Raw genomic sequence first — 17,841 nt, forward strand, 5'->3', positions numbered from 1 at the left:
GTCCCAAAGGCCAACATGGTCTTGGCTACAAACTAGGGAAACGACATCTGCCTTCAGTGGGCTGGAACAAGGTTAGATAAACAGTAATGGAGTAACTAGCTCAGTCCCATGAACATTCAGAGGTGCTTAGAGTCTCTCTCTCTCTCTCTCTCTCAGGTTTCTTAAGACAAAGTTTCTCTGTGTGATCGGCTCTCCTGGAACTTGCTTTGGAAACTAGGCTGGCCTTGAACTCAAGAGATCTATCTGCCTCTGCCTCCTGGGTGCGTCACTAATGCCCAGTTAGTTCCCAACTCTTATTCTTACCATAACATAATGCTGCCCAGAGACCACACAGGAAATCCATCTGGCCAGTGCTCAGTTATTTCTTTCACAACTAAAGTCTCTGCCCCAGTTCTCATTTCCATAAAGACATAGGGCCCAGGGAACTGAGGGCATCAGAAAGACCACTGAGTTTTACAATTTGGGTGTTCCTTGGTAAGGGTTAAGCTACCAAACATCTTTCCTAAAATGGGTGACCACAATGTTTAGTTCACAGAGCTACTGTGATGCTCAGCTGGGATGAGGTACCCCTCCCCCAAATTTAGTAGTATAAAATCCTAGGCTCACAATGGCTTTTAATAAAATGGGTCATTATTTATAAGTGTTAAGATTCTAGCCTAGTTCTGATACTCCCAAATCCATACTGTTAAGGTTTATACTGAAATATTTGCTGTACCATAAAGACTTGATCTGGATGTGCCCCCCCCCCAGCCTGTCATTTTGATGTTTGCACCTTCCTTCTGATGACAGAGAGTAGAAAATTCCAGCCCCTTGACAGTTGTGCTGACCGGGGTTTGGGTGAATCACATTTTCATAGGGGCCCTGAGTAGGTCCATTACCTCACATGGCTGAAATGGAACATATATCCCCTTCTCTACTTCAAACCTTTAATTTCTATATTCAGTTAGGAAAGAAGAGACAGAACCACAGGACATCTGACATCTACTCAGACAGTAGCTACTCAATGGATGCTGGATGTATGCACCATGGATCAAACAGACATCTGGTTCAGCTGCAAAGGATGGTGTGCCTCATAAGACAGATTTGGAGGGATATACCAGAAAATGCTGGCACACTAGTTTTTGAGGTGCTGACTATAGCTGACCCCCCCCCCATGTTTGGGCATGGTTGCCTTGGACAATAGACTGGAAACCCTTCCCTTGGGAATTAGCCCCCATCAAAACATCCTAGTAGGTTTCTGACTCTGAGAAAGTTATGTCCCAGCAAGGTTAAAGTCTGTGTACATGGAAAAAAGAAGCACATGGATGATGCTCAGCACTGATGCTGGAAGTCAAACTAAGGCTCTGTTCATGTCAGTCAGCACTCCATCACTGGGCCACATCTCCAGCCCTTGGCATTTCTCTTTAAAACACATGTCCTACTCTGTTCACAGTGATTTGATGGTTAGGACTGTACATTTCTCTGTTTTCTAACCCTTCCTTAGTACTTTGTGTGGGCAGGTATCTCTCCTTGTGAAGCATAGCAGGGGACATTATTTGTCTCCATCTATCTGGGCACTATGTTTTCAGCCCTTGGGAAGGTATAGCAAATGTTTCCCAACCAAGATGGGAAAGCAGGTTAGACCCCTGCCATCAGGTCGTGGTTTCCTCTGTGAGGAAGAGGCATTTGCAGTGAGCCATTAGAACTCACTGGCTAGAAATACAACTCTCCCTGGGAGATTCACTTAAATGATGTGAAGCTGAACACAGAAACCTGGCTACACATGGCTATGGCCTGTAAGTCACTGAGCTGATTCAGAAAAAGGAGAGAGAAGCCCAGAAAATGCAAATTCCGGCTCATGCCACACAGCGAGGGAATCAGAAAAACCCATCTCCCAGTTTCCTTATGCCAGGCAGGAGAATCCACACTCTCCAGGTTTAGTGAGGCCAGGGGAGAGGGACAGGCAGTGTTAGATGGGGAGGGCACATGACTGGCTACTCACGGGCCTTGAGCGCTGGATCTTGGGAGGCAGCGGCCGAGTGGGTTGGAGTCTTTGTAGCTGCATTAAAGTGGAAACTTAAAACATCAGTTCACATTGAGATGGCTCCAAGCACTACTATACATGGCCTGGGAAAAAGCCTCGAGGTACCCATGTTAGAGCCTGGAGTCAACCGTGTGTCCCTTTTTGCTTCCTCTGTCCCAATCCGCCCTCTGCTGGCTTTTTAGTTCTGGCCTCTTCTCTGGCCTGGATTATCATAATCTTCATTTTCTACTCAGGTCAAGGGACACTTTAAAAACTACAGTATGACACCACACTATATCATACCCATTTTTAAAAACCATCAGTGGCTGCTCATGTCCTAAGCTGTCACGCCTAGATTTTGCTAGTAGCAACCTGCAGATCTTTCCCAAAGTGTACTCATGTCCAACCTGGGACAACCCCCAAGTAGCACTGGGCTCTTATGTCTCACTTTCTATCTGCTCCTTGAAGAAGAGTGACCTCTCCAATTCTGATCGTCCTGGCAAATGTGGTCTTATCCTTCAAGGCCCTGTGCAGGTCAAAAGCTGACTCCAGGATTGTAAGTGCCCAGGGCTTCTGCTGACATGTGACTGGCTTATGGTGGAGTATCTGGCCCATTACCTTCATGCTCTCATTTGAAACAGTCTATTCCTTGGAGGGGTCTATTGCTGTGCCTGTAGAAGGTTGAATGGGACTTGGGAAGGAAGTAGCCTGCTCTTTAAATGTCTGGTGAACAAGTACAGTTTGAAGAACATGCTTGGCTTTTTGCAGTTAAGATGTGGATCAACAGGAGGACAGCATCTCAGCTTTCCACATGAAATTTTATCTCTAAAGCCAGATTTTGTCCTCTCAATAGCTCGATGACATATCTTGGACACAAGTAGGTAAAGGGGCAGGCAGAGCAAAGGACAGAAAGACCTGTACAAGTTCAAGACTGCAGACTCCCAACAAGCCCTGTAGGCTTCTAGTTGGTTCTCACCCATTCAGTCACTTGGTTCACAAAGATATCATCATTTGATAATGGCTATTCCGGCAATGGCCTGCATAGGAGCCAATGTCCATTATGTGCACGGTCTAAGTTAAGACGTGTGAAAGTGTGAATGCACACTAGGTTTCAGTGACTTAGAAATGTGAAAAAGTCATTACTAATTTTTGTACTGATTTCATGTTGAAATGGTAGCCTTTATATGCCTTACTCAGAATGCTCACATTAAATTTTTCTTTCTCAGCAAGTGCTGATTTGGGCCCCACTTGGTGTGGTCTCTGAACCTAACTCCTAGAAGGCAGAGCCTATGTCACAGGCATCCCTGGAGCCTAAGGGTCTGAGCATCTTGGTGGAGGCAGCACTCAGAGAGCAGGTGTGAGTGGAAATGAATTGTGGGTTCCCAGACCCTCTATATCATTATATAGCTGGGCACGAGGGCTAGGCTGCCTGGTGACCCTTCTGTAGTTGGCTGCTAGCTGGAAGTTGGGGATGTTGCCCAGAGAGGTGGGCATGGCTGCTGCATTTCTTCCCCTTCATGGATTACAGGAAGTATGTAGGGCAGAAGGGAACAGAGCTCCTAAGTCACCCCTAAGGAAGAAGAGGATGGAGAGGGTGCAAGGGCCAGGTGTCCTGTCCCAACCCTGCCACCTGCCCCCTGGTTCCTTCATGCTTGGTGTTCTACTGCTGCATTGTCCCCTCTCACTGTCCTCATTGCATGTCACCTTTGGCCTGCATTATTTCCATCCCTGTTGGTGGAAGAGTGCTCAGCATGTGGCCTCTGAGATAGAATGCCAGCTGCCCACTTACTCTCCAGGTTACTCTGTGCTATTACATAACCATTCCAAGTTTCCCTTTCTCCATAAAAGCTCCATGGGCAACAGCATCTCTTAGAGGGTTTAGTGAGATCATGTGAGTACCAGCAGCTGCCACCATTAGCAGGTTTCTCCACTTCCAGCCTCTCCACCTCCCAACCCATCTTCTGCACTGAAAGAAATAAAAACTAAAAAAAGCACATCCAATCATGCCATTTGCCAGCTCACACCATCTCAGTGGAAGGGGCTATCTCTCAAAATGTCTACAGGGAAACTCACCCTGGGAGATATACTGCCCAAAGCAGAATCTGGGAAATGCTGTGGGCTGTCCAGTTCCTTCTAGAGACTCACCATGCTTATCAGCACAGCCAGACCTGATGGAACTTGCACACATGCAACACCACCAAACAAACTCAGACTACAAGCTTAAAAAAAAAAAAAAAAAAAAAAAAAAGAGCTGGGCTTTACCACCATGGTAACCTTTTTTATTCCAGCACTCAAAAGGCAGAAACAGATAGATCTCTGTGAGTTCAAGGCCAGCCTGGTCTATAAAGCAAGTTCCACAACAGGCTCCAAACCTACAGAGAAACTGTCTCAAAAACCAAAACAAAAATTGTACACTTTCCTTCCTTGCAACACTCTAAGATATCCTGGGAAGTGCAGCCTGCAGTGTCGAATTTGTCCCCTACATGCACACACAAGCCTTCACCACCAGGACATTCCTCCTATGTCATAAGATTGGGCACCTCACAGGTACTCAGTGAGTGATTTTGGCTCAAAGTACCTACCACATGTAGAAACCCAAGGAATGCTAGTTTTGTCTTTGAGATAGGGTCTCATGTAGCCCAGGCTGGCCTTAAACTGGCTCTGTAGTTGAGGATGAGCATGGCCTTGTGTGATCCTCCTTTGTCTCCAGAGTGCTGTGGTTACAGGTGTGCCTCTACACCTGGGTTTCTGCAAGGACTGGGCTCCCCCTCCAGTGATGAGGGTGTCAGCTCTGCAGATTCCTGTAAAGATCTTACTTTGCTGTGGCTGTCATGAGCCTGTGTTGCTTCTTTTACAACTTATAAAGGGGCAAGGCAACAGCTTGGTGGCTACACCTAGCCAGAAGCTGACAGGACTGAGTGGGAGTTTAAAGATGCCAAGAAGAGACCATGTGACACAGATGTCCTGACATGACCAGAAGGTGACAACAAAGCCCAACCTAAGCAATCAAGACCAGGACCTCTGTTGCCCTCTGACATCAGAAGTTTCCCCTGCAAGCTGCCATCATTGGGGACAGAGCACCGGGAAGCTGCACATGAGAGGCAGTTGTACACACCAATCTAGAGCACACAGCTGAGGGAGCACAGGCCAGGGCCACTTTCCCAGGGTGGCTGCTAAGAAAATGGAGCACACTCAGGGGTGTGCGTTAAAGTCCCCTGGGGCTAAGGGAGAAGGAAGGGGGTGGTAGCACCAATTATCAGGGCACTCTGCCAGAAGTGTTTGGGGCCCAGGGGACAGGTGTAGAAGCAAGCAGGTACCTGGAAGAGTGACAGGGGATTGGTTACAGTGCTGAGCACTCTTTCTCTGGCTTTGAATGGTAGAACATTTGATTTGTGGGGCGTTCTCCTGGTCCTCCTACAAAGACCAGACTCCATTCAGGCTAGGTTGGTGACTTTAGAGAAGCTTGGGCTTCAGTGTCCTCATCTATGAGCACGTGGAAGACAGCGCAGGAGGAAACACCTATTCTTGGAGGAGGAAATGGCAGGGATGCTGGGCTATCATGGCAGCAGTTTTCCAAATAAACAAGGACAGACTCCCTGGGGACAAAGATGGCACAGAGGCAGGAAGTCGCTGAGAACAGCTGAGAGTAGTTCAGGTGGAAAGAGGGGATGCAGAAAACTGGGAAAAGACGAATGCAGGAAAACACTCTGCTTCCCAGAAGAGAGCTTCAGTGGGAAGGGAAACCTTGGATTGAGGGAACATGGCATGAACTAGTAGGGCTCAAGAGACTACAGAGCTGTGCAAGTCTAGTGACAGTCATTACCATAAACTGGGAGCTCCCTGAACCCCCTGCTCCACAGCCTGTGGCCCCCTATAAGTAGCTTAGGGTACACAGCCACAGCAGGGCTTGATCACAAGGAACAGAGGCAGAGATCCACTAAGTGCTCCCACTGGAATGAAACATGGCGCTGAAGCAGAATGGGCCCAGGCCTCTGAATTTCAAGTTCACATTCTCATGGTTCACAATTAGAGGCCAGAAAGACTATAACATGGAGTAGAGCAGTGTTAGGCAGGGCATAGCAATCACATCATACATGAACCTTAGGACCCTGGTGATGGTACATGCAGTCACACAGCCTTTTGGGTCAATGGCTAAGAGTTGGTATTTCCTGAGCTTCATGTGGCAGGAAGGGTGGGTGCTGAAGGTCCTGAAGGTCAACCCTGCACACCTGCCTTCCCAAAGGCAGCACACATTGGAAGGGCTTTTCCTCAGGATGGTGATGGACCAGCTTTGCAAGGCTAAGGCCTGGGGCCTCATGGAAGACAGTCTGACTTTCCTCAGAGAAAAAAATGTCTTTGTGGGCTAAACCCACAAGAAATAGCCCTTGGATTAGGAGGAGGTGGACTCTCATCTTCACAGCTCTTTTTCTGGGCAAGTTCAGAACTGGCTGTGCGAATGGGTATGCATTAGGTCTCAGCTGACTCATACTCCCTTCCCCCAGTCCCCTGGAGCTTCAAACAACTCCTTTGTTAGAAAACGGTTGTAGACATTCCAAGAGCACAATTAGAACCATGGGAGGCTCAGGGTAGGGTCCTGATGAAGAGACAAGGCTACCCAATTACATATTTATGCCATACTCTCAAGTCTTTCAGAAAAATCCTGGGGACGCAAGGACCTTGGCTTTTCAAGGTGTGTGCTTCAACCAGGTTCTGCTGAAGGACACTGGGACTTTTAGACATCTCTTTTATTTATATGTTTTTCTTTCAAAGAATTTCTACCTTGTTTGTGCCTTTTGAGCCCCTAGTTCCTAGTATAGCAAGTTAGAGGTTTATTTCCAATATAGAGACAGGAAAAAGAAGTCCAGGGAGGTTACAAAATTGATATGAAGGCACACAGCAAAAGAACTAAGAACTCTCAGTCCACTGCACTGCTCTATTCTTGTCCAGCAAAGTTTCCCAAGTCACTTGGACCCCTCATCCCATCTGTGCTAGGGATGTGTGCCTTAAGAGAGAACATTGACAAGAAGGTGACTGATGTCTTTCTCTTTGTTTCCAAAGGCGGCAGGTGATTCATCACAGAATGGAGTCTATGCTGAAGCAGATGCAAGGATCTATGGTGAATGGGACTAGGGTAGAGAGGTCAGTCACAGGCAGGGTGAACTCAGGGATGCCACAGTCAGTGCAGGTGCAGAAGAAGCATTCTTTTGCCAGATGTGGGTGGTAAGAGAGTTTAGGTCCATGGCCCAGGGGAGCCACAATGCTCCAGGAAGAGTAGAGTGTGGCTGAATATGTAGTGGGGCAGGCTTAGACTTGGAGGTGAGGTGCTGGTGGAGTCAGAGATAAGAAGCCTTGAACTCTGGGCTAAGAAGGGTGTTTTTTTTTTTTTTTTTTTTTTTTCTTCCAACCTAGTGGAAGGGATGCAGTCAGGAGCATAAGAAATTGTAGTGTTTTTGGTGTTTAAAAGGGACAGGAAGCCAGGAAGATGACAGTTGCTCCTCTTTAGGCATGAAGGTCTGCCCAACTTCCAGCCCTGGGACCACTGGAAGATGTGAACACAAGAGGGGTAAGGCCTGAGAATGTGATTGGCATAGAGGTCCCAGAGTACAGCAGGATTCTGTGGCCTTTGTCAGTCTTGGCCTGGCCCTGGTATTTCTCTGTCAGCTGTGTGGGGCCAGGTAAATATGTCCATTGTATGTGAAACCCACATTCATAAGGACAGCACCTGATTTGCAGTTAATTTGTTGATGCAGCAAAACATATTGTTTCTAAAAGGTCAGGGGGGAAGTGGCATTGGAATATCAATTTAATTACCTTGGCAGCACACATGAGCTATGGGTGGAAAATGTTCATCTGCTGGAACTGACTTGGGGAGCAGACAGCTAGCTTAGAAAGGAGGGGTGTTATGGATGTCTGACTGTGTCATGGGCATTGCCTGTCCACCTGGCACATTGCTACCTAAGAGAGCCTTCTACAGGGAGAAAGGACTCCTGCCTTTGGTTACACAGGTGAGGAGAGCCGAGGCCTTGCCCAGGGACACACAGAACAGGCACAGACAGACCTGCAGAAGAGGGTTACCATCTTAAGTCAATTATTAGTGCTGTTGCTGGTGGTGGTTCTATGATGTCTATACTGGGATAGGGGACTGTTTAGGAATGAATATGAAATCCTTCCATCCTTAATGGATGGCCATCCTAGGATTAAGCCTTCAATGTCCTTATGAGGTAAAGTCACATTTCACTGTGGAGAAAATAGGGTCACAAAAGGAGATAAAATGTTAGTTAGGAGGTAGAATCATCACTGAGGTCCAAGAGGACAAATCCTTGATGAAACTCAAGGGCTGTGCACGCCAAGCTTGGGTTGTGCAAGGCAGAGGGAGAAGCAGCAAACTTCCTGGGAGGATAGTGGGGGATGGGGGAACTCTGCTCCCCTGAAGCCAGAAAAGCTGGGCATGAACAATGGGGTCTCCTAGGCTTGTCCCAAAGGTGACCTCAGTCATCTCTGTGTGGTTTGTGATCTGCATTGGTCCTTCCCCACCAGACCTTATCTGGCTCCAAGGAAGAGGCTAAGGGGAAACTAGATGGTATCTGGGTTTCTCAGTTTGCCCTGGGAATGTGCTGGGAACAGAGCGGGTGTAAAAGAATTCACAATTACACTCTGTTGCTATTTAACGAGGGAAGAGTTCACCTGGTTAATTTTCCTGGCTAGTATTCACATTGATACTCTGACCTGTGTGTGAAGCAGACCCTGTTGGGAGGGGAAGACAAAGCTTTCTATGGCTTTACAAAGGGCCTCTGGGCCAGGAGCAAGGCTCTGCTACTCTTTGGGACTGGGAATCCGCTATTATGCAAGGTATGGAAATAAAAGAGGGCTTCTTTTGATATGCCTCGAAAAGGGAGAGTATTGAAGTGATATTTTTGTGGAGTGTTTCCTTTGAAATGCCCAACCAGCTCTCTGAGGCAGGGCTCTCTTCTGTCCCCCGACTCCTGTCATTATTTCCAGTTCTCTTCGCCCAGCCACGCCTGAGCTGATTCTGCTTGCTGGGGAGGATCAAATACATATCTCTGCTTCAGAGCTCCAGCCAGGCCAGCTGGAGCACACCAGGCCCTGGTGATGTGCTCTAAGTCTGAGTGGCTCAGTAGGGCATGAAAATGAAGCTGGAGATCCTTGGTCCCAAAGCATTTGCAGGGGTAACAAGCTCTGTCTGTGGATATTCTTGCAAAAATGCTAAACAGGAGGGACCCTGACCTCATGGCTGAGGATGACGTGGCCATTTGCTTGCTGAGAGACTACCCACACAATATGATAAGAAGGGACTCATCCTGGAGCAGGGAGGTAGAGGTTGTGGGGCATTGTACTCCAGAGCTCCCTTGAAGGGCTACAGGTATCCAAAGCATGCCAGTCAGTGGTGCTGACCTGCCTGGGGTAAAGGCTTTGCCATGGTCCCAGTCTACAGGTAGGTAAACAAAAGTCTCTGACCTTCCATCCCAGCATACAGGAAGACACCAGGAATGCACTAAGGCCTATGGCTATCTGTTGCCTAGAGGGTAGTTTTCATGGCCCAAAGCTTGCTGTCCTAGGTGCCACCTGTGTGGGGATTGAGAGGGCATCCAGGACTGAAGGCAGTTCTGAAGAAAAAGTGTAGCACCTGTGGAGGGGTCTGGGCACGTGGTCTCCAGAGAGGCTGGGCTCAGGATCCAGGGCTCGCTGCCATACCCTGCCGTCCACACCTGCATGCTGTGCTGAAACCCTCTCTGGCTGCCCTGAATAGCCACACACTCTTTCCAGTGTTGACAGGAGTAGTATTTTGTAGTGGTGCTGGTTAATTTGTAGTGGCATTTGTGGTTTGAAGCCTTGTCAAGATTCCTGATTACTTCCCGTGCAAGGAGCTCGGCTGATGGGGACGTTCACATGCTGAACAAAAGCAGCCAGGCAGCTGGGAGGGAAGGGTGACCCAGCCAGCTTGGGGGACAGCAGCAGGGGAGGGAGGAGGGCCAGACGCAGGCCAGGGGGAGGGGAGCCCTTTGTTTTTAGTTGGTGCAGGTGCAGGGCCTGAATAGGTGGCATCCCATTGGCTGTTGGAGGTCGGGTACCAGATGCGGCTTGTGGCTGGGCAGGGGTAAGGGGCTCTGCTGATCGTACCATTCTTTGCCCAAACAGAAGCAGGAGGCAGGTGCCTTGCTGCTCTCTCCACTTGAGGGCCATCTGGGATCCCATCAAGGTTGTCTCTGCGACATTGTCCAGGAGTCTCACTGGTGGTGAGCTGAGATGGATGCCCTCCAGATGTTTGTGGTACCAATGGTGGCTGCTGTGTACCAGGTCTGTGCTAGGAGATCAGCAGATAACTAGTCTCAACATTGCTAAAGAGAGGGTGATACTGCTTTAAAAGTCAGAAACTGTGAGGTAATGTGGCTCACTGATTCATCAAGACCGAGCCTCACAGCTAACAGGTGGCCCAGACAGAATTCAAGCCCAGGTATGGCTATGAGTGCGCACACTTTCCACGACACCCAACACACACAGGGCAGTGGAAGGCAGATGGTGACATATGCTCCTGGGGCCCAGGGCACTGCTCCTCTTCCATGATGCTGTTCTCTGACACCCTGGAGCTCTTTGTACTGTGACCCCATGGGAAGGTCTGCCTTGGAAGCTGCTTGTTTTTCTTAGGCTTGAGCCTTGCTTGGTGAGAGTTTGCATAGTACATTATGGGCCAGGGCCAGATCAGCAAAAGTAAGACTCATTTATCATCTCTGGAATGGTGTCCACTCTAAATAGTACAGCAATAGGAAATGAAAATAGAAGTGTCCTCCTGATTTTGCAGTGATGCAGATAGGAATATGCCATAGCCTCTCACTTTCCAGCCCAAGAGAACATCCCTGTGCTGAGCAGGCTGTCAACACCCAGGCCTTGCCCCCATGGCCTCACCTCTTATCCCATCACAATCAGCCCTCTTTTGCCATCCCTCAAAGCACCTCTCTTTCACATGCCTCTGTCCTTCCCAGCACACACTGGTCCTAGATCAGTCCTCAGCCACCCATCTGAGAGATTTTGCTTCTTCTGGTTCCAGGTACATGCCTGGTATATGGTATGAGCAGAATGAATGTGAGTCCCCAGTATCAGATTCTTTCAGGTACCTGAACTAAACGGTTATCTCCACCACCATTCAGGTTACACTCTCCTCAACACTAGTAACATTCCTGGCTTGCTTCTGATCAAGTACCCTAACCTGCCAGGCTGAGCCCTAGGGCTAGTCCCCAAAGCAAGACCCCCCCCACTTTTTTGTGGAATGTAGACATTGTAGTATTACGAAGGTTAGATGTGAAACATCCCAAAATTTCCCCAGTATGTCTGTTAAAGAAAGATAGTTGGGTTTGCTAGACAGAGGGAGTGGGGAGTGGGTCTTCCCCACCCCCACCCCCTTCTCCATTTCCAGGAACAAATGGATGGAGAACTTGGTTTGAGATTCCTGGACCCTGGAATACATTCCTGTGTCAAAGTCTACCATCCAGTGCCTCGGCAGAGTTTAAAATCCCAGCTAATAGGTTAACAACTGTTTTTCTTTAGCTTCAAATGAAGAATATCAGAAGGCTGGGGGAATATGCAGCTTTCCAATTTGTACGGACTGCACACAGCTCCCTGCAATGTGTGTTTGACAGGACTGACATTTTGTACCGCTGTGAGATGGGAAAACGTGTGACATTTTTATTCATAGTGGCGTACGCCCTTGTAATGATCAGCTCTGGTCGATGTGCTTACCGCAGCAGCCCCTGAGCCCTCGGAGAACAAACAGGAACCCGAGGTGCCAGCAGTTCGACTGCCTTATTAAACACCGCCAGGATCCTAACGAAGACCAACTGCTGGAAAATCTCACTGTCAAATCCTCAAGGACATTGTCAGCGCACAGCTAACTGCATATATTTTTCATTTAAAATACTGAAATCCAGCATTGTGCCATTACAACCAAGGGGAGGGGTGCCCATTCCAGTGGCCATTCTGTTAGCTACTTCTTCTGAGCTCCAGATGTAGGAGCCAGATGTCCAGTGGGGCTCAGAGCTCAGAGTGGGGTGGCAGAAATGGACACAGTCTCTGAAAATCCAGCCCTACCTTCATGGTGGTGGTGGTGGTGGGGGGGGCCTGAAACTTACAGGGTTCTATAGAAGAGTCATCCAGGAAGTCAGCTCACTGGATCCCTTGGCAAGCCTTAAGTGAATCTGCATAATTTGAAAATCCTTTGATCCAGCCAGCCACCATCCTGGAGGTGCAACCCATTACATCCTGCAACTTGGTGCTAATCAGCCTTCAGCTTGGCAGCAGACCTCAAGACATTTGCAGGAACACATGGCCACAGTAGGGGTCACACCTTGGCAGAGAGGCTGTGTGTCTCACCAGTTGCCTCAACCCAAAGACCTTAAGGTCACTAGGCAGGAGGACCCTCCTTCCCTTCAGTGATTATTTCTAATGCTGATGCATGCTGATGGATGGAAGCCAGTCACCTGGCAACTCCTTGCAGCTCCTGCAACTGTTAGCTAGGTAATTTGGTTATGGCTGTACACTAATGTACTGGTGCATTTATTTTGTATATGCATTATTTATACAGTATCTCTATTTCCATACTCCAGCCCTGATGCACCAAGACATAGTGCTATGTATTTATGGTCTTCTTGGCATAAAAGGCCCAACAACCTACCCTGTGTGGTTCCTATGGGCTTGCAAAAATGGCCAGTGGCTGGCTTGAAACAAACCATGTTCTTTACCCAGCAGCATGGGCTTACATTTTTAAAGGCATGTTTATAAAGTTGGTTTAGCAGATGGCGAAGAGCTGGTCATCCAAGGAGGGAGACCATAATAGTCCATAGCCTGGGATGTAAGGAGGAAGCCATGGGGAGTTGGATGAAAAGGGACATGACTGGGAGAACAAACAGGGCTGTAAGAACAGGAAAGCTACATACCCATTACACTGAAGGAGGCACTGTAGCTTTAGGTTGGGCCTCTGCCCTGGGCTGCAAAGGAGGTAATCACTGACTGCATAGCCCAGTGGATACTCCCTCTGTCACAGGCTGTACTGCAAACCTCAGCTGAAGGTGTTGAAGAGAAATGCAGCCCTTGTCTAGCTTTGTGTCACTCTACCTCAAACTCCAGCAGCTCCCATGGAAGTCATTTAGCTGCCTGCTGTTCTCTGGCCTGTGAGTCTCCTCATCCTCACTAATGTAATCAGTGTCCTTGGTTGAGCTCCCCCAGCTCTCACCTCAAATACCAGTAATAATGTTAATGGTCATTCTAACTTCCCTATGTTTGCCCAGCTGTCCAGGTCCCAGTAGCTAGTCCTCTGAATACAACCTGTTCCTGGTTCCAAGTCATTAATAGAGTGTAATTTAAGCTTCTCCAAGGCTTGGCCACTGCCCAGCTCTTGCCAGCTGGTGTCTGATGCCCATGTTGGCCCCTATTTCCCTGAAGTCTCAGTCTTCTGTTTGGAACTCATTCCTACTCTGGTTCTATTCAATACATGGTGAGTATTATGGGGAGTCTCTCCAAATCCAGTTGGAACATTCCCTCCTCTAAGATGCCTGCTCTGTTCTCTACTCCCTGAACTTGTGCCCATCAACATTTCCTCTCTGTAGTCTTTGTAGACTGCCTCTCCCAGCCACCTAGTGCCAAGGAGGCAGGAAACATCTCCTTCTCTGGGATTCAGGGGCTCTGGCCCCTGCAAATGCCTCACTTGCATCAGATGAATGAAGGAGTGAGTTCATGAGGTCCCAAAAGAGTCAATGTTGTATTGGCAGGAAGACCAAGGCCTCAGATTGTCTGTTCATATGACAGGAGTGATGAGTGCAGAAGGCTGACATGCAACCTTGGATACAGGAAATTTCTGGTACCCCCAGTTCTGCCAGGTGGGGAAGAGGGAATGAGAATACCTGAGTTTCTGCTGAGCAAACTACCAGGCACCTGGTGGTCATTCAGTCATTTAATGCAGGTCAACCCCTGCATTAAAGCAACTAGTGCTGTGACAAAGTAATGTCCCAAGTCAAGGCAGCAGGCATGAGTCTAAGGCAGGAAAGGGAGAAATGCAGCAAAGTGACCTTGACCTACAGAGTCAACCATGCCTGGGAAACAGGTGGAGTTGAAGAGGGCTTGGGGAGAGGTGAGGAGAGTCCAGGTACTGGCACTGGATGTGTAGGCCTAGTTTTGTCTCCTTGCCTCACCAGTTACTACTTGATCAGGTTGTTTGATCTCTCTAGGAAAAGCACTTGCATCTATTTTGCAGAAGTGCTGAGAAGGTTAAGTGACATCAGGCTTGGAGACGCATGTCCCAGCAGAGCAGATCCACACTATCATGAGAATCTACTCAGTGCATGTGATTCCTTCTTATCTACATCTCTTGGTTGGTCCTGTGACTCTCTTCTCAAGAGCATGGGCAGGTTAATAATTTCCCTAGCCGTAGGCAGTGCCCAGATCAGGGATGGATTGGGCACACGCTGTGGTCACTGGGCAGAACTTCCTGTCTAACCAAAGGTACTGAGTTGACTCTCTTATAGTTTATGTTTTATTTCCTCTTCCATACTGGTATAAACTTCCCACATGTGGCCCTGAGGATTCTAATCTGAGAAAATGCCTCCTTTGGTCTCATTGAATTAGATTTCTTACTCCTATTCTGGTTTCAATATCTTTCTGACAGGTAGCTGGACTTGGAGCAATTTTGACACAGACCCTTAAAGAATGATGGATCAGTGTCTTGGCAAAGATACCTTCCTGTCACCCAGTGGAGAGAGGATTAGGCTTGTGGACACTGCTCCATACACTGGGTATATGGGCACTGATATCATAGAACAACTACTCGTGTTCTTAGCTCCTTATCTACTGAATGGATAGGACTTGCTCAAGGTACAAGGCAGGCAGGCCTTCAACTCCTTTTCCTCACTAACCTCCAGGTCACTCCCTCCCCCCAAATTTTCATGGGAGCTTGTCTGTGCCAGACCCTTTAAGGTACCAGGGTTAACCATAAAGCCAACACTACCCCTTACCAAGTTACTACCAGGAAGCAGCTAGTAAGGACAGAGTTGGCTCAGAGTGGCCAGGAAGCACCAGGTAGGACTTGAGGGAGTAGGGGTACTTTGGAAGGCTATGGGAGCTCTGTTGGGTACAGCAGAAGAGGAAATGTGTTCCTGGTGGTAGAGATGGCAGAGGCTGATTCAGATGGGGGTTCTCCCGCCATCCAGCCTGGAGTTTTGACCTGAAGCCGATGTTCATAAAGAGCTGGTAAATAAATGAATGCAAGGTCTCCAGGGCTAGAGAGAAGAAAGGGCTCAGTGCAGGGTCTTACAGGGCAGGCAGGAACTGGCTAGAAGTATGAGTACCGCTGGACCTTGAAAGTCTGGTGTGCTATTCTGATTATACAGGGACTCTAGAGTGGGGCTTGGGAGCACATTCTCAAGGGCTTATGTTAGTACTATAATGCTTTCTAATGTCCCCTGGGATGTAGAGGGGGATGGATTGACACCTTGGTTGAACTAGGGAGGGGCAGATTTTAGAAGTCCAAGGGCAGAGTAAGTCACTCTGAAACAGAAACAAGTTAGATATAAATATCTGGAGGGACTGGAGAGAGTTAGCAGTTAAATTCTTATTGCTCTTGCTGAGGACCCAGGTTTGGTTCCTAGTACCCACAAGGCAGCTCACAACTGCCTACAACTCAAGTTTCAGGGTATTCAACACCCTCCTCTGATCTCTGTGGGCTCCTGCATGTACATGGTGCACACACATATACTCAGGCACACATACATACACATAAAACTAAAAGAAAGTGACACTAGAAGATGTGGAATGTATATCAACCCCAGGGCTCTCTCTCTCTCCATCAGGTGATGTCAGAAGGTCAGCAGCTTGGAAGGGCACCATCTATAGGAAGGGAGGACAAAACACAGTTTCCAGGCACAAAGCCCACCCAGACCTTCTGGTTAGAACAAGGGTTTCAGTCAGGCTTCTCAAATTCTATTCCCTTGTATTTTGAGTTGGACTTTGCTGAAGGTCACACTCTGGCTTAATGCAACAGTTTAAAAGGTAAGAGTTCTCTAGTGAGCACTGCAGGAGGCAAGTGGTAGGGGTAGGGAGTCTAGGACTTCACATGAAGTCAACTGCCCATCCTAGAAAGGAAGGCCTAACAGCAGCCAAATGTATTTTCTCCAGCTTGGAGCCTTCTGCATATATCTAAGACACAGCTGGAAGAAGCTGCTCCCAGTGATCTTAGGTTAAAGAATCTTGTCTAGAATGAGAAGGTTGTTGAACACTGCATCTAGCTTGTAGTGACATGCTCAGTTGACTCTGAGGAAGTGATGGGTCCAACTGTGGACTGGGTAGGGAAACAAGGGTGAGACCAAGCAAGTTGGGGTTTAAATGCAAAGGACTTGGAGATGCCTCTTAGCTTGGTGACTTTAACCAGCAGCTACAGGACTGGGGGCTCCGTGAAGAAAGGGACCAAGTCATTGCCATGCCTGCTTTCACAGATGTGGCACAGAGGAGCTATCAGTGGTACTTTCTGATCTGTGACCTAGATTCTTGGCCTTTTCCCTCACTCCTGGATATGGACTGCTGCTGACCCTGCCACTGTCCATCCCAAGAAACATGTCCATTCCTTTCACCTGGAACACCCAGTTCTAACATCCCTGGCACATACTGACATATCTGTCCTCTTCCCACTTGTGTGTGTGTGTGTGTGTGTGTGTGTGTGTGTGTGTGTGTGTGTGTGTGTGTGTGTGTTGAGATGGTTTCTGTGTAGCCTTGGCTGTTCTGGAACTTACTCTGTAGACCAGGATGGCCCTGAACTCACTGAGATCCATCTTCCTTTGCCTCCTGAGTGCTGGGTTTAAAGGTGTGCACCAGCAACCCCCACCTCCTTTTTTAAAATTTGCTGTTCCATAGGCTCTCTCAGGTCTGGTACAAACTCTTCTCTAGAACAGGACAGGAGGGAAGGACAATTTCCTGTTGGGCTCCCAGAACATTGTTAGTGTGATCTTGTCCTCCTCCCAGCCTTCCAGCTCCCTTACAGGAACTACCCCTCCTTCATATCTTAGGTATATGAATTCATGGGATTCATCCTTGGCACACACAGGGGACATTCAGCCATGATGACTGCCTAGGAGATGGGCATAGAATCCAAGCTGGTTCAGTCAGTCAAGATCACACCTTGTGTGGAAGTTACTTCTTTTTATGCTGATCTTATACCTAGAAGGGTGTGGTCAGCAATGGTAAGTTATCTTGCCACTGCATAGGAGAGCCTGCTGAGAATGGCACTTGAAAAAATGGGGAAAGATCTGGATAACCTGATTTGATACCAGAATTGGACCATAATCGCAGATGACATGAACTAACAATTTCTTTTTTTGGATTTTATGTACCTTGTGAGTCCATATATCCCAATTAATATAAATTCCTAATATATGCCTTCCTTGATCTTCAGAGCTGGACCTGACCTGGCCAATATCAACCAACTCAAGCATATATCCAGACAGTTCTCCTGTGTTCCCCTCCCTCTCACATACCAGCCAAGTGCCCAGCATGATTTTGTGATTAATGGTGGATCTGGCTCATGGTATCTCCACCAGGTGCAGGATACCAGTACACTTGTCTTGGCACCAGCTGAGACACAGAAATGTTAAGGATGGCCTAAGGTCTGGAAGGTAGCCAGAAACAAAGCCTTAGTGTGGTCCAGTATCCTGAGATCCTGGGCCACCAGCCCAGTTTCTGCACCAGATTAACAGTATGTACCCAGGAAGACATGTTCTCAGCAGAGCTGGGGAAGATCCAAGCTTCAGGGCACAACATGAACTGCCTGAAACGAACTCTTACTTCTC

At 48.1% G+C, this 17,841-nt stretch overlaps 1 protein-coding gene across 10 annotated transcripts in view; it reads right to left on the reverse strand.

The window, feature by feature from the left end:
• Dennd1a (DENN domain containing 1A) overlaps positions 1-17,841 on the reverse strand; it is a 467,485-nt gene that overhangs the window by 21,680 nt on the left and 427,964 nt on the right. For 8 of the 10 annotated variants that reach the window (XM_051185345.1, XM_051185350.1, XM_051185351.1 and 5 more), the window contains one exon: positions 1,982-2,038. The exons of the other annotated variants lie outside the window; for them this stretch is intronic. In XM_051185345.1, coding sequence (XP_051041302.1) covers positions 1,982-2,038 — 57 coding nt within the window. The remainder of the gene's footprint in view (positions 1-1,981; positions 2,039-17,841) is intronic. 10 annotated transcript variants of the gene reach the window in all.

Source organism: Phodopus roborovskii, unplaced genomic scaffold (genome assembly GCF_943737965.1).
Source record: "Phodopus roborovskii unplaced genomic scaffold, PHOROB, whole genome shotgun sequence".
Classification (NCBI taxonomy): domain Eukaryota; kingdom Metazoa; phylum Chordata; class Mammalia; order Rodentia; family Cricetidae; genus Phodopus; species Phodopus roborovskii.